At 40.9% G+C, this 14,249-nt stretch overlaps 1 protein-coding gene across 2 annotated transcripts in view; it reads left to right on the forward strand.

Moving 5' to 3' along the window:
• Positions 1-14,249, forward strand: part of PDE1C (phosphodiesterase 1C) — a 339,787-nt gene that overhangs the window by 311,460 nt on the left and 14,078 nt on the right. The window contains exon 18 of one of the 2 annotated variants that reach the window (XM_075704880.1): positions 11,875-11,940. The exons of the other annotated variant lie outside the window; for it this stretch is intronic. Within the exon in view, the coding sequence (XP_075560995.1) occupies positions 11,875-11,940 (66 nt within the window). The remainder of the gene's footprint in view (positions 1-11,874; positions 11,941-14,249) is intronic. 2 annotated transcript variants of the gene reach the window in all.

Below are 14,249 nucleotides of genomic sequence, written 5' to 3' on the forward strand. Positions count from 1 at the left end.
ACCCTGCCCATGAAATCCTGATTGTGCACCACACTGTTTGGCAGCCTGCATTCAGCATTTACTTTTTAGGAGAGAAAATAGCAGAGTTTTCTTTTAAATGCAATTTGAAAACCATAGGGCTCGGTCTTGTCCTGACAGCCTGGCCCGGCACTGGAGGCCGTGGGGAGGTGTCCTGAGCCCTCTCCAGTTGGTGGCTGGGGAGGAAGGGATGCAGGGAAAGGGCAGGCATTTGGCTGGAGCCGCAAAGCTGGCCACATTCAGAAGTGGTGCTGGGAGAGGTCAGCTCCCCACTTCCAGCTGGTACAACCAGCATTGTGCCTGTGATTTATGCTCAGTGAGGAGCATGAGTCATTACAGAACAGGTGTAGTTTTTGAGTCAGTCTAAACTCTCACCTCAGTCTAAATGCCTCTGGGGCTCTGTTCCTGTTCTCCAACTGGGTAGCAGATTGAGAAAGTTTGCATTAGACAGGCATAATAAATGCCAACTGTTAAAACGGGTAGTTCTTGTAAGACCTTGGACTCCAAAGCATTTGTTTTATCACAAAAAGGGAGGCAAATGTGTGAGATTAATCACTGATTGTGCAAAACTGACAGCCAGCTTCCTTGCTGTATGGATACAGTCGTACGCTAAGTAATTCGATGTGAAGGAAAAGACAAACCACAGTGCATTTTCACTTCAGTATGTCAGACATAGTACATATATATATTCATATGACATAGTAAATATATTCAGTAACATAGTAAATTAATATATTCATAGTCCAGCGAGCATAAGTTAAAAATACCTTAATATAAACTGCAAGCTGATAGCAGAAATGAACTTAATCTCCTCACAGTGGGTGCTGGTATCACATGAAGAGCTGTAGAATTCACTGGTATTTGCATCAGTGATCAAGGGGAGGGCCAATACTCGACCTTGACAAACAATATAAGCTCATCAGCGACACTGAAGGACTTAGATGTGCATTCAGACGAGGCTATTTCAGCTAATGAAATTCAGTATATGCCAGGTGAACTACTTGAAGTCTTCCTGTGTACTGAGCGCTGTATATTCATTCTTTTTCCTCTTTCAGTTACCTCTGTTGATATGTACTAATAATTGCACTGGATCTATTGTGCTGAAATGCGAAAGAGGCTCAATCACATCCAAGGTTAAGGTAGTTGTAGGGAAGCTGTATTGTATCCAAAGGGAAATTCACTAGGAAACCAACACATCTGCTCCACCAAGTAGAAAAACAATTTAAAGCAAATGCTGTACTGGAATGTTCTCATTGGAGCTGATGATGTGGCTAACAGAAGCAAAAAGCAATACATGACTCAGTTCTCTGCAGGGAACTTCCAGAGTCTGGGAAAAAACATTGCATTTTCCCTTGTTTCACTAACAGGGATGGGAGGAGTTAAAAGTCCTGTGAGAATGGATGGCATAGGAAGGGGAGATCATGTTGGGGGATACTTCGAGCTCTGTTTCAGATTCCCGGTGTGCTTCAGCATATCATTTAAGAGATTCAGAAATAATGACTGCTGAAAGATGTCATTTAGTCCAGTTAATGGATGTGTCCCAAATGATTACCTTTCCTTCTGGGTCAGTATTTTCTCTTTAAAATGTGGCTGGCTAATGATACATCTCACAGGATTGTTATGATCCTGCTAATGACAATAAATCAGGCTGAACTTTTTAGATAGGAGACATCAAGGAAGTGTAGTACTATTGTTAATGCCTCTTACTATTGCCCATTGTAGATTATGCTGTCAGTAGTTCTGGGAATGTGACAATTCAGTCTAAATAAATCCAATGAAATGCTGAAAGCCTAATTCTTTACAACAGCATCTTAGAATTGCATCAGTGAACAAGATATTGTAGCAATTTACAGGGGACCATCCTGAAAGGAAAAGTCCCCCTGCTAACTACACAGTAGAAGAAAATGATGCCAAGTCACTAACAGATCTGTGCAGCCACTGCTATGCATTCATCAGAGATAATGCAATCCAGTAGCAAAGCCTTAGATCTTTGTTTTGCCAGTCCTTTTTTTAACTTTTCCCAAAAACTACTTTAAAAAAAAAAAAAAGGCAATATATTGCTGAAGGCAAAAGAAACTGGTTTTCTGAAGGGACCCAAAGAGATTCTGATGTAATCACCCCTTCTGAGGCATGCCCAGCCTTACAGGTAAATTCATCTCTTCTTGGGCTGCATCTCCTTGGTTGAGAGATCCTTTCAAATGCACTTTCAAACTCTGCTGACATAAGCTTTGTCAGAATAACAGTAGTTAAGCAGAATGCCAAGTGTATTCAGATAACTGGTTGGGATGGACAATATAGAGTAAAATATTCATGTTCCTGTTTGAATCTTTTCCAGAGGGTTTCTGGAGGAGGGTCTGAGGAGGGTTGGATAGAGTGTCCTCTTTCACTAGAAATAAAGAAAAAGGTTTTGTGCCTACATTTCTTCCTCAAGGAGATCTGTTCATTCTGAAGATTCACTTGTAGTATAACTACATAGAAAACAGTTATGTTTGTACATTCAGGGTAATGTTAGTCAAAAGTAGCCTAATTTTGAGGCCAAGGGATTATAAATATTTGACAGAGGAGTCAAGCAGATTGGAAAATGCACATATTTTGTTAGATCTCAGGCACCTATCCATACGTAAGTCTGTGCTTTTCATTGCAAGCTCTTTGGGAGAGAGGAGCTTTTAAAAGGTGGCGCTCTTTTGTGTTTGGAGCATTTTCTCTTCTTCACCTCAAATCACATGTACAATATTGTTGCTTGCATGAGCAAAAAGGTACTGGAAGAGCTAGTGAGCAAGGGTGATCAGAGAGCCCTACTGCAAAGAAACCTAATGGGATCTCTTGATCTAAGCTTGCTGGATTCTCTTACATGATCCCATTGATGCCAAAGGTTGAATTCCCACTGGATTAGCCAGAGAGCAATTGATTTCACTTTGTGTAGGCAGAATGATATTTCCAGTTGAGCCAATAAGAGGTATTGCTTTGGTGCATCTCACCTTGCAGCCTTTCAACAGTTAAGCAAAGCTGCACTGCTTGGAGGAAATGAGGCTGTCTAAACTGATACCCTTCTTTTTCTTTCCCAGATTACCTGCTCCTTGGACAAAGGGGAGAAAGGCAGCTTTTGACACTTTTCTTTCTCTTTTTTTTTTTCCAGATGTGGAAGAGTAAAAATATATAAAAAAAGAGACTGCAAATTTCTTTCATCATTTTAGCTGAGCTTCTTCATTCCTGTTCTCCTCCTCCTTCCGCAAAGAGCAGTTTCTGGGGAAGGTGTTAAACAACTTTCAAAACACTCCTCCTCCCACTGGCTACTTCACAGCTAATGACTCTGGGTTCTAGGGTGGGGGTCTTGGCTTTTTGGGTCAGTTTTATTTTTGTTTGTTCGTTCATGTATGTGTGCATTTTTTGTTGTTTTGGGAAGTTTTTTGTTAAAATAAGTGGTGATTTCCTGATGCAAATGGTTCCATTTTTCTGGACAGGTTGAGCAAATAGACGAGAGTCATCTTCAAAAGCCGGTATTGCTGAGGAGCTTGTGAAACCAACATTAGGATGATGCAAAAGAATATAACAACAACAACAAAAAAAACAACTTGATAATACTTCACTTTTACTCTTTTTCTTTTCCCTGAGAGTCTTTTCCACTTGCTGGTAGACAGAATTTGACATCAGTTTTTCCCTCGCCGTAGAAGATTTTATTAATAAGAATGGTTAATTTTTAGAGTCATTTGACCATTTGTTAGGATTTGATGTCTTTGTCAGATGATGCAATGATAGCAAAATGTTTTTGTTTCTAAACAGCAGGCAGACTCACTCGACCCTTGATTTTGTTCTGGTTTTGCAGTTAGTAATAGGAAAGGAATAATCAATGAAAGCGATATTCTCTTGGGGCAAATTTTGTTGTCAGACTATGAGAGCATGCACTAATGTACTGCTTGACGTGCCTGCCTTAACTTGCGATTACAGATAATGAGCGGTTTCCCACATTTGTTCACGAGCTACTAGTAACCTCTCGTTGTCTGACCTGAAGATCTAAGAGAAGAAGGGCAGCAGGGAATCACATGGATCAATTCTTACTTTCATCTCAGTGTGGTCTTTCTTTCATTAATGACTGAAAGGACAGGCCAAAGAAAAGGAAAAATGTTGCTGCAGAAGTACAGACAGACAAAACCAAAATGAAAAAGTGTGTCCTAAATACACTGCTGGAGTTGGTGGATAAAACCATCTCATCCAGTGGAGTTAGACACATGGAAAGTAGCCATCATTTTGGCCCATTTTAAAGAAGAAATGTTAAAAAACTAACTTGCTCAGGCCTTGATTCAGAAAGGTATCTTTGTATGAGAAAAGTCAAACATGTATGTAAGTGCTTTTCTGCATTATCTACAAGATCCAGTGGTAGGGATCCAGTAATTTTACCTGTCTGTGTGGAAATCAAGACACATACATACACACACGACTGTTTTCTTGCCTCACTCCTCTTTGTTCGGATGAGGTCTTGCTGTGTTAGTCGTATATGTATTTTACAAGGAATCAGACTGCTGTTATGTCTTTTTGCTATGTAGAGAACATACAAAACATTGGCTTAGGAGGGTAAATCTTTGATGTTTCCTTTTCATGTTCAAAAGCACAGGACTTTACCGCCAGCCTATATTAGAGCTTGGGTCTCTGTTCCTGCTTAAACTGTGCATGTACAGGGATGAGCTTCCCACAACACTAGCAAAAATCACAGCAGTGAGCTTAGCCTAAATCTGCATTTAAACATGAATACCTTCTCACTCAGGAGTGTTTGTATCTGGGATTTTGATTATCGAGGCTAGAGACATTTTGAGTTCTTTTTTTGGACACCAGAGTTTGAGTTTGTTCAAAGCCAGACATTTAGATTAGGTTCATGCTGTGAAAAGGTTGTGCTTCAGTCACATGTTTTCAGAAGGAAGTAGTAAAAAATAACTCTTGCAGTTCTTAGAACTTGCAGTTGGCTTTACTGAACCAGCTCATTTAAATAAAATAAATATAAGGGCACGTAGTGTTCCCATTTGTGAGCTCTGGTTCAGTGGTAGCTCTGGGGTAGATTTTCTGAGGAAGGCGGGGTGCTGGGAGGACAGTGGCCCCACAGTCAGTGCTGAGCACACTCCACGTCGTGTGACAGGCAGAGGGCTGTGTTGCCACGTAGCACTTCCCGACTTTCCCACCTCCCCTTTTCCCCTCTCCATCAGCATTCAGCCCTGATAGGAGTGGTAGAATATGACTTTCAGCCCTGACCAGGCTCTTTGAAGGCACATTGATGAAATATCAGTAATGCAGAACTAAATACTGCAGCAGTGACTCAGTCCCTGCTTAGTCAGACTTCTCCCTGAAGTCAGGGGGAACATACCCTCACCAAGTGTTTGGTCAGAGGTACAGGATGATTTAATCAATATTTTCTAAGTTACCCTTACCTAATGTACAGTGACTAAAGATGCCTTAGATTATGCACAGTAGAATAATAATAATAATTAAAAAACCTAAATATTTTTCTTCATCTGCTTCTGATATATATTTTCTTTCTTTCTGGGAGTGACCTCTTTCAGACAGTGAAGCCAGACTGCGTAATTCATGGCTGGTCAGTTCTTGTTTCTCATGCACTGGCACAAAGGTGTGAAATCAGGCTGGAAAATGTTTTTCCTTGATTGTTAGGGTTATTCACCACCAGCAGGAGCTCATAAGGGAAGTGGTGGACTTGCCATCTCTTGGGGACTACAGATCAGAGCTGCAATTCTAGAAGAGATGCCATAGTCAAAGTTACTGATCTCAGCACACAGGTATGCAGCAAAATGTTTTGCAATACACAGGCAGTCAGGGATAGCTCTAACATTCTCCTGCTCTTTTAAAATCATTTGAATAAGCTACAGTGGATTATTAGCATTTTATAGATTTTTTTTTGTTGTCATGTAAAAAAAATCCCCATGAAATCTATTAGCTTGGAATTATATAAAGTGAAGTCTAGAAATTGAAATCCTACAAAGAGACTAGGCCAGATGACAGCATCTGTCATGGGGTCCCCTCCCAGGATCACACCTACATTCCCCTACTCTGCATCCCCCACCTCCCTGGAACACTCTGCAGCATTGTGCTAGTGCATTGTGAGCCAAGGAATGGTATGTTTAGATACCTCCCAGTTAAACTAGAGATGAGCCACTGTGCAATTGTGTAAAAAAATAATAAAAATTTAAAAAAAAATACAGAACTGCTTTCTCTTATTTTATTCCACAAAAGGAAACAAAAAAGAAAAGTGGAAAAGGATTAGGTGTTCATCAGCTAATGGCCTATGTTTATAAAGAGTGAGAAAGGATTTCTGTTTTTACATCCTTACCTAACTTTCCCCAGATGTATAGAAATTATGTTTTCAGATGCCTTCCTTTTCCATCCTCAGTAAGACTATACAAGCAAAGAATAAGCCAGAAATTCCAGAAATATAGGGCCCATACCATTGGCCTCACACTGAAATTCTACAGAATTATTTGGGAGCACCCACCAGTAGGCACAAAGGGGTCGTCTGGTGCCAGAGTGCTTCTTACGGAGGGCGGCACAGGCTGGGAAGCTGTGTGATAAAAACGGCACTCTTCTGCCTCTGCGCAGGGACCGAAGGTGCTCTCAGAAAGCTCTGCCTTGCTGGAAAAGCACCAGGCGTCTTCTGCTTCCCAGAAACTCTTGTGTAACTTGAGATGGAGAATCCCGGCACTTTACCCCCTTAAAATAGGGAGGGAGGGATACCGTTGCAAGTATCCCTGTCAGTGTTTTTTCCTTTAGCTGGGACTGGTGTTTGGGGAATTAGCAGACCTTTTGATTCATGGTGACATAGTGCTTGAACTCCTGGACACACTATAATTTTAAAAAAAGAGAAAAGCAAGCAATATGTTTTTAATCTCTTCATTATTTAAATGGCTCAAAGGGTGACAGTTCTCTGGGCTGCACTCAATCAGTGATTTGAACCCTGCGTTTCTGTGACAACATGCAAGTGTTCACACATGAAAGAAGGGATTTGTTTATTTTTTAAATGTAAAAACCTGTGATGCACCCTCTCAAAATGCTGAAGTCAACCAGCTTTCCTTACAAACTACACAATATTTTTTTTCAGTTATATGGTCAGATTTCTATGCTTAATTATAAAAAGATGATGGATGTCACTAATGTTTTCCATGTTTGAGAAAAAAGATAGATGCCAGAAGCCAACTTTTTTTTTTTGCTGATGATAAAATAGGTGGTGGATTTAAAAAAAGAAATTTTGCAATTTTTGACTGAAAACGTATTTCAGAGTAGTCAATCTAGGCAGACTGATGCTTATCTAAAAGTGCAGCCTTTTGTATAGCTCCAGCTGGTGTAAACACACTGTGAATTAATACAGAGGATGTTTAGCATCAGAATGAATCTGGAATTTGGGAGCCTGGTTCCTGATGGGTGAATGGAGGCAAATTCCTTTTTCTCGATGTTTCTTTCTTCATGCATAAATTTTTTTGGTTGGAGAGAAACTTTCCAAAATTTTAGCTGGTTATGCCAGAGAAGAATGGTATATGGTGGTGTTTTTGCAAACTACTCTTTGAATATGCAAATGTTTGCATATGTATTCCAAAGTCTTACAAGCTCAGTCTGGAAGCAAAAATGTTTCAAACTAGACAGCTGATAGTGCTGTGCTGCTTGTAATCAGAAGGTCTGTGAGCTCACCTAGCTAAAGGCAAATACTTCTGCTGTTGGTCCTTGCAAATTTTACAGTGGGTCCCAAATGTGATTTTTAATTAAAAAGCACAATAATCTATTCAAATTAGAAATGATGGAACCTGAAAAGGACAGTACCTTTTTTGCTTCAACCAGAATAAACTAGTCTATCTCCACGAACTGGTGAGATGATCTTAAATATTTCTTATTGGCTCCTTTTTCCTCACATTTCATTTTATAATAATGAAACTCATGATCCTCTCATGATCTATACCATATGTTAGCCATTTATACTCAGCAAATGACAGCATAATCCAGTCCTTTTCTCTTACTCTTTTTTAATCCATCACCTCACCCAATAATTAAAAACAACAGAACAATCCTGTGCTTTCACATGTGTTGAACTGGTGCTGATCTCAGAGCTGTGCTGGCACAGTGTCTGAACATCAGCATTCAAAAGCAGGAACGCGCTGGCCGAGGATGAGAAGGAGCCCTTGCAGCACGGACTCCATGCAAATTGCTCCGGGGAGCAGGCATCAGTGCTGGCCAGGTAGAAAGGAGGGAAAAAAACATGCTTTCACATTTTAAAGGCATAAATTCAGCTCCCTCTGAAGTGGGTATAGAGGTTTTTCGACTTGTGTTACCCACAACATGAGCAGGTCTGCTCCAGTCTCGGTTTAGTGTCAGGTGTGCATCCTAGTGTGGTGCTCCCCCTGCTTCCACAGGCAGGCAAGTTTTGTGATCCCAGACAACACTTTCCCTATCTGATTACTGTGATCAAAGCAGGAGCAGGGCAGGTGACCACTGCCAATGCCATTATTTTCTGTTAAAATGAAATGCTGGCCATGCATTTCCACTTGCTGAGACTGCCCTCTCGTTGCTGCAATGTCCCTTTTGGTCCCCAGCAAGCGCAGAGTGTTCTGATCTGTACCCACGTAGGACTGGGACACATGCCTGTCTTCGAGGCATCAGCTCTCCCTGCTCTGGTGATTTGACCACCAGGTAGAAGAAAATGGAGCTAATTCCAGGCAAGCTGGCTGAGGACCTGAAGCTTGGTTTTAGTGAATTTATTTACCCTCATACCTTAGCGCACCACAGCACTCACTCACAAGCCTCACAGCACACTCAGCATTTTGTATTTTTTCGATTTCTTCTAAGTGCGTATGTATCGACTGCTGTGTACTCATAACACCCTGGTTTTAGAAGCTATCCAGTGGTAGGAGGAATATATGTAATCCCGTTGTCTCTGCCAGTGGTCATAGGAGTGCATCTATCAAACTGAATTACTTATGGCCATTGGGTTTTCTAGTGACAAAACCTAGCAGTGGAATGACAGAGTGAGCGTTTTCCTTTTCTTCTTGCTTGGATGATATTTTTATACACTTTTATATGCAATTTTTTTAGATATTTGCTATTTTTATTGTAGGGTTCTGGTTAGGTTTTTACCAGACCTTCTGGTTGTCTACAGGCCCAGATTCTCACAGGAATATTTCCCTTCCCTTTTCTCCTCCCCCCATCCTTCCCTGATAGACAAAAGCCATTGCATTTGCAACATCAGCTTAGAGCGAAATTAACACCTAGGGCCTGAACACTCTTTTAGTTGCACTGAAATCAAAGGAAGTTGCATGCACAGTCCTGCTGGTCCCACCACAGCGCCTGGGGCCAAAGATTAAATAACCGAAACACATAGAGCTAATTACGCGCAGGGCGGTCTGTGTAAAGCCGATGCATCAGAGAGGCGCTGTCTTCCTTTGCTGTGGTAGGAGCTACCTCCTCCGCGTGTGTTTAAATAAGACTGTATGTCTCGTTGTTCTGATGATTCTACTTCTCGTAGGCACTTCAATCAAAGTCATACCCTAGTGCACTGACTACCTTCAGCAGGGAGGACGGGTGGACTTTGTGGCTTATCTGTGGCAGTAGATTTCACTGCCTTTGTGGTCAACCCTACAGTGACAGGTCCTAAATAAAGTTAAGAAACATTAAACCTATTGGTAGGAAGGATAAGGGGAAATTAACCAAATTCAAGGATCTCGGTCTTGTAAAATAACCTTTTCTCAGCTGGCATTCTGCAGGGAATTCTATGTATGAAGTTGAACATAAACTTTAGAGTATGTTTATATTAGCAGAACTGATAATGGAGATGTCTTTCTTGAACTGAACTGAAATAAATAACAGACACCTGTTCTCTAACATTTTTCAAGGAAGAAAGAGGCAGGTCGTTATGCTATTTTGCACCAGGGAGTAGAAAACAAGTTAAAATACATGCTGAAAGCAAAACTCAATGCAAGTTTGCTCCTGGGACTGGGTGGGTAGGGTAATGAAAAAAACCCTATTTGGTTTGTTAAGACTCATAAGGAAAAAAAATGCAAAACAGAAATGAATGATGCCATGTAATGCCAAGTATTCTCAACTGTTCTGAGAATAATTTTAAACAATATGTATTTATTGTTAGCTCCTTATTTGAAAGAAGAGGCTTTGTGGTCTCTAAATGTATAAAACATTTTTCAACATTCCAGTTTTTCTGTAACTGAGTCCATGTATGTTCATCCTATTACCAAATAAAAACAATAAGGTCTCCGCTCCATTTGAATTAAAGTTGTAGAAGGGTTCATTTCGTTCTGGTGCTTTCTACATCTGATCCAGGCATGGCACTTGCCATTTGCTTTCCAGTGCCCAGCTCCCCACAGAATACTAGTAAGAATCAGCTTCTTTTTTAAGCGTAGTGGGAACGTTGCTTGGACAGCAGTCATTGCTCACCGCTTGCCCCTGTGAGCAGGCATTAGTGGCATTACCTAATTTCTAAAGACAGGGAAATTGAGGTAGAGAATTCAAATAGCTTATCTAAGGACCTTGAGGTAAATCTCTACCTGTTTGGGGATTAGACATGTCAGCCTCACCTTTCCCCTTTTCTGTTTTGACTGAAGACACAGCCCATAAGAGCATCTAAACCAACAACAGCACACCACACTCACGCCCACTGAAACACTTGCTCGTGTGATTTTTTTTTCCTGTGCCACTTGGAGCATGAATATTGATCCCACAGGGCTAGTGTCCCATGCTGCAGTATTGCTTATAGACCTCCTTTCACAGCCTTTCATCTACATCTCTACATGCCACCTTCTACAAAGTGTCTCATTCCACAGGTAGATTCAGATGGTGTCTGTGCAGTAGTCATCACACCACACAAGTAATGACCAGAATTTTCCCGTACCGCTACTGTTTTTCTATTTGATCTTTTCCTTAAAGAAGCTAAAAAATGTGATAAAGAGTGGCAGAGACCAAACCATTCTGTCTAAGGAGGATGTAAAGTTCAGAGATGAAAGGCTTTGTGCATTGCTTTTTGCCTGAAATTCCAATTTTAATTCATTCCTTTCCTCTCTGGGAGGTTCACTGGTATTGATTTCCGGAAGAACATGCAATGTGCTGACCACTGTACCTGCTTGTATTCTTATACCTTACTGGCTTGGTTTGCATGTACCTCCAGTCCAGTACAAGTAGAGATGAAGCCAAGCTGCCAATTTCTGTTAGACATCGAGGGTGTTGATGTAGTTGACTGCGATCTTCAAATCAAAAATACTGACTGCCACATAAGCAAGAAAGGAGAAAAGATGGTTTGGAAAAGGCATCTAATGATTTGGGTGATTCACCTCCACTTGCAAATACAGTATCAGAGTCCTTTCTCTGGTGCATGTAGCCAATGATATAAATGTCCGGAGCCGTTACCAACCAGTGGTTCCCAATGTGATGCCAGCTGCTTGCTGAACCGCCACAGATGCAAGGTAAGTGCTGTGTAACTGCCTTCAGAGCCGGGCAATAAAACTAGCAGTTGCCAGTTCTGTGAGGACACGGAGATAGCTGAAGGGAAAGTTGTCTGAGATCTGGCAACAGTTCATAGGTCCAAAACTTAAGAATGTGAAACTTCCAGAATCAGTAACTCGGGTATCTCCACCCAAATCCAGTAAGTGATAAAAAAAAGAAAGATTTGTTTGATATTGACTCCTTTAGATGGAAAGGTCCCCAGAAGTGAGGTGACTTTCCCAGTTAGCCTCATCTAAAACCGTGGATAAGAAATGGCAGAAAGAAGACAACAAACACCTTGTCGTGGTAGCAGCACTACAAAAAACATTTTGATGGCTGGTGGGACTACCATTCATCCGTTTCTGCTGAAACTACTCTTTCTTTTTAAAGGTCCAGTGCAACTTTCAGCTGACTTACCAGGCTCAGGTTCCTCGGCAAACCACCTTACATTGCCAGGTCAGTCAGTACCACCTCACTTTTATTTCCTTGTATGTGCAGCTTTAGAAATAGGCACTCACAGTGCCTAATGTTTGGGAGATGGACATAAACAGATGACTTCTCCAGATATGGCATGACTTTTACACATCACATTAACAAACTTAAACCCATTCACTGGGGTTGAACAAATGAACTGTTGTTTTTAATGGTCTTTACCACATTTCAGCTTTTAAAAAAAATACCTTATGTTTTGTGGCTTGCAGTGCAGGCTTCTTCACAGGCTATTTTAATTCAATTGGCAAATCAATTTGGGCCTTTTATCACATGGACATAGATGCTGAAGAGAAAAAATAAGGCTGTTTTGTGGACCCAAGCGTAGGGGGGTTTTGTGCCCTTCCCATCTACCAAATCCTGCTGTCTCTATTTCACCACAATAACCATTTTCTTAATCCCTTCATCTTTGTCCCACACGACTGTCAGAAGAAGGAAGGGTAATATGAAGCAGTTACACAAAATAATGGCTTATTGTGAACAAGATACTATCTTGCATGTGCATATGCAACGCAACGGCATTCACAGTAGGTGAAAGAAAAGAGTAAGTCTGCAGGAAGACAACAAGAAATCACCAAGAAAACCCCCCCAACTTCAAGCAAAGTAGTTAAAAAGTTTCACTACAGATGTTTTCATCAGTGGTTGCCGTGCCAGCAGATGTGGTATGGTGTGGCTCCACATAGAGATGCCAATGTGCAGTAGCATGTTTCTGTGCCGTTTCGGTTCTCCAAGCTGTTCATGGCGTGGTGCTCTTTCACAGCTGCCACCTTAGCAGATTGTTTCCCCAGGCACAGCTGCAGCCACCACTTGGGTGTAAGTAAGAAAAAGAACAAACAGGAATGTGAAAGAGTTCAAAACACTGTATTCCCTTAGTAAAACAATGTGCTCCATGGGTTACTGTCCTGCTCGAGAACAAGAATGGACAATCACTGGAAGTAAAATTTAAACCTCTGAGCAGCATGCTCACATGAGGACTCCCAAGTATCTAACCCAAGACATTTTTTAGATAGAAAGCATGGAACAGGAAATATCGTAAATACATACATCCTCTTAACTTCTGAAGTTTTCTTTCCTCATCATTGGCAGTGACAATAAGTATTACCTGTATATATTGCCTGTTTCTCATAGGGTCCCACCAGTTGTTGAATTCTTATCTTTATATTCATAGGGCAGGCTACTACTTGGATGATTTCACCCAGGATTTTCTTGCAGGTGGCATTTAGAGGTCTTGCTCTTTGGAGAGATTTTGGAAAGGTCTCGCTTTTTGGAGAAAAAAAAAAAAGTTTTGTTTTAAGGAAGAACTGTGGAATGAAACATTCATATCACACTACAGCCGTAACTCTCATCAAATATAAATAGATCTAATTTCAAAACTAGCTTACTTTCTATGCATTTTGGCATGTTTGCATTGGTCCCTGATTTATTTTTAACAAGCAATGCTTACACAGGGTTTTTCATCCATTTCTCCAATCCTATACCACTTTTAACCCATCGATCCATTAATGAGTATCTGCAAACAACAAATCCCACATCCCTTCTTATCCTTGTTCTGAGCCTGCAGACCATCATTATGATAAGAAGGTAGAGAATATAAATGTGGAAGAGAAGGTTTTGGCATAAGCTGCCAGGTACAGTTCTTTTACTATTGCTGACTTGCTAAATGACCTTGCTCAAATCCTTCTTGTTTCCCCAGTTTCCTCATCTGTTTGGGAATGATAAAATTTACTCCGCTTTAAAACTACCCAATCTAGGGATCTGTTAACTGTTATGATTAGAAAAAGAGCAGTAAGGAGGATCACCTTCAAGAGAGGGAGCGATCAACCTAATAGTCTCCCTTTTTGCAAAAAGACACTGTGGATTTGTTGCCAGTCCAGCCTTACTTCCAGTAGCAATACTCACTGTGATGATCTCTCATTGAATTACAGGAAGGTGCCTTCTGTCTGGCACTTACAGAAATGACTAGCTGTGTTTTGACTCTCTCTTCATTAGACACCTCCTACCTCAGTGTATGTTTTGGCACCAACTGGTTTAGGGACCCAGTGGGTTTTCTCTATTTGGCTGTTTAACACTGGTACCTTCCTACCCGTGCCCCGTTACCGTGGCTTACACAGCAAACTGTTTGCTCTGGTACGGTTTGCAAATCAGCCCTTCCTATGCAGCTATTTACTGTATGTGATGAGGAGTAAATAACAGTGCAATATTTTCCATGTATATAGTCCAGTGACACATTTTGTTTACAGCCATTATGGTGTTGTTTCTTTATGCTCTATATAGAT

The sequence above is a fragment of the Pelecanus crispus genome, chromosome 2 (genome assembly GCF_030463565.1).
Source record: "Pelecanus crispus isolate bPelCri1 chromosome 2, bPelCri1.pri, whole genome shotgun sequence".
NCBI classification, from domain to species: Eukaryota; Metazoa; Chordata; class Aves; order Pelecaniformes; family Pelecanidae; genus Pelecanus; species Pelecanus crispus.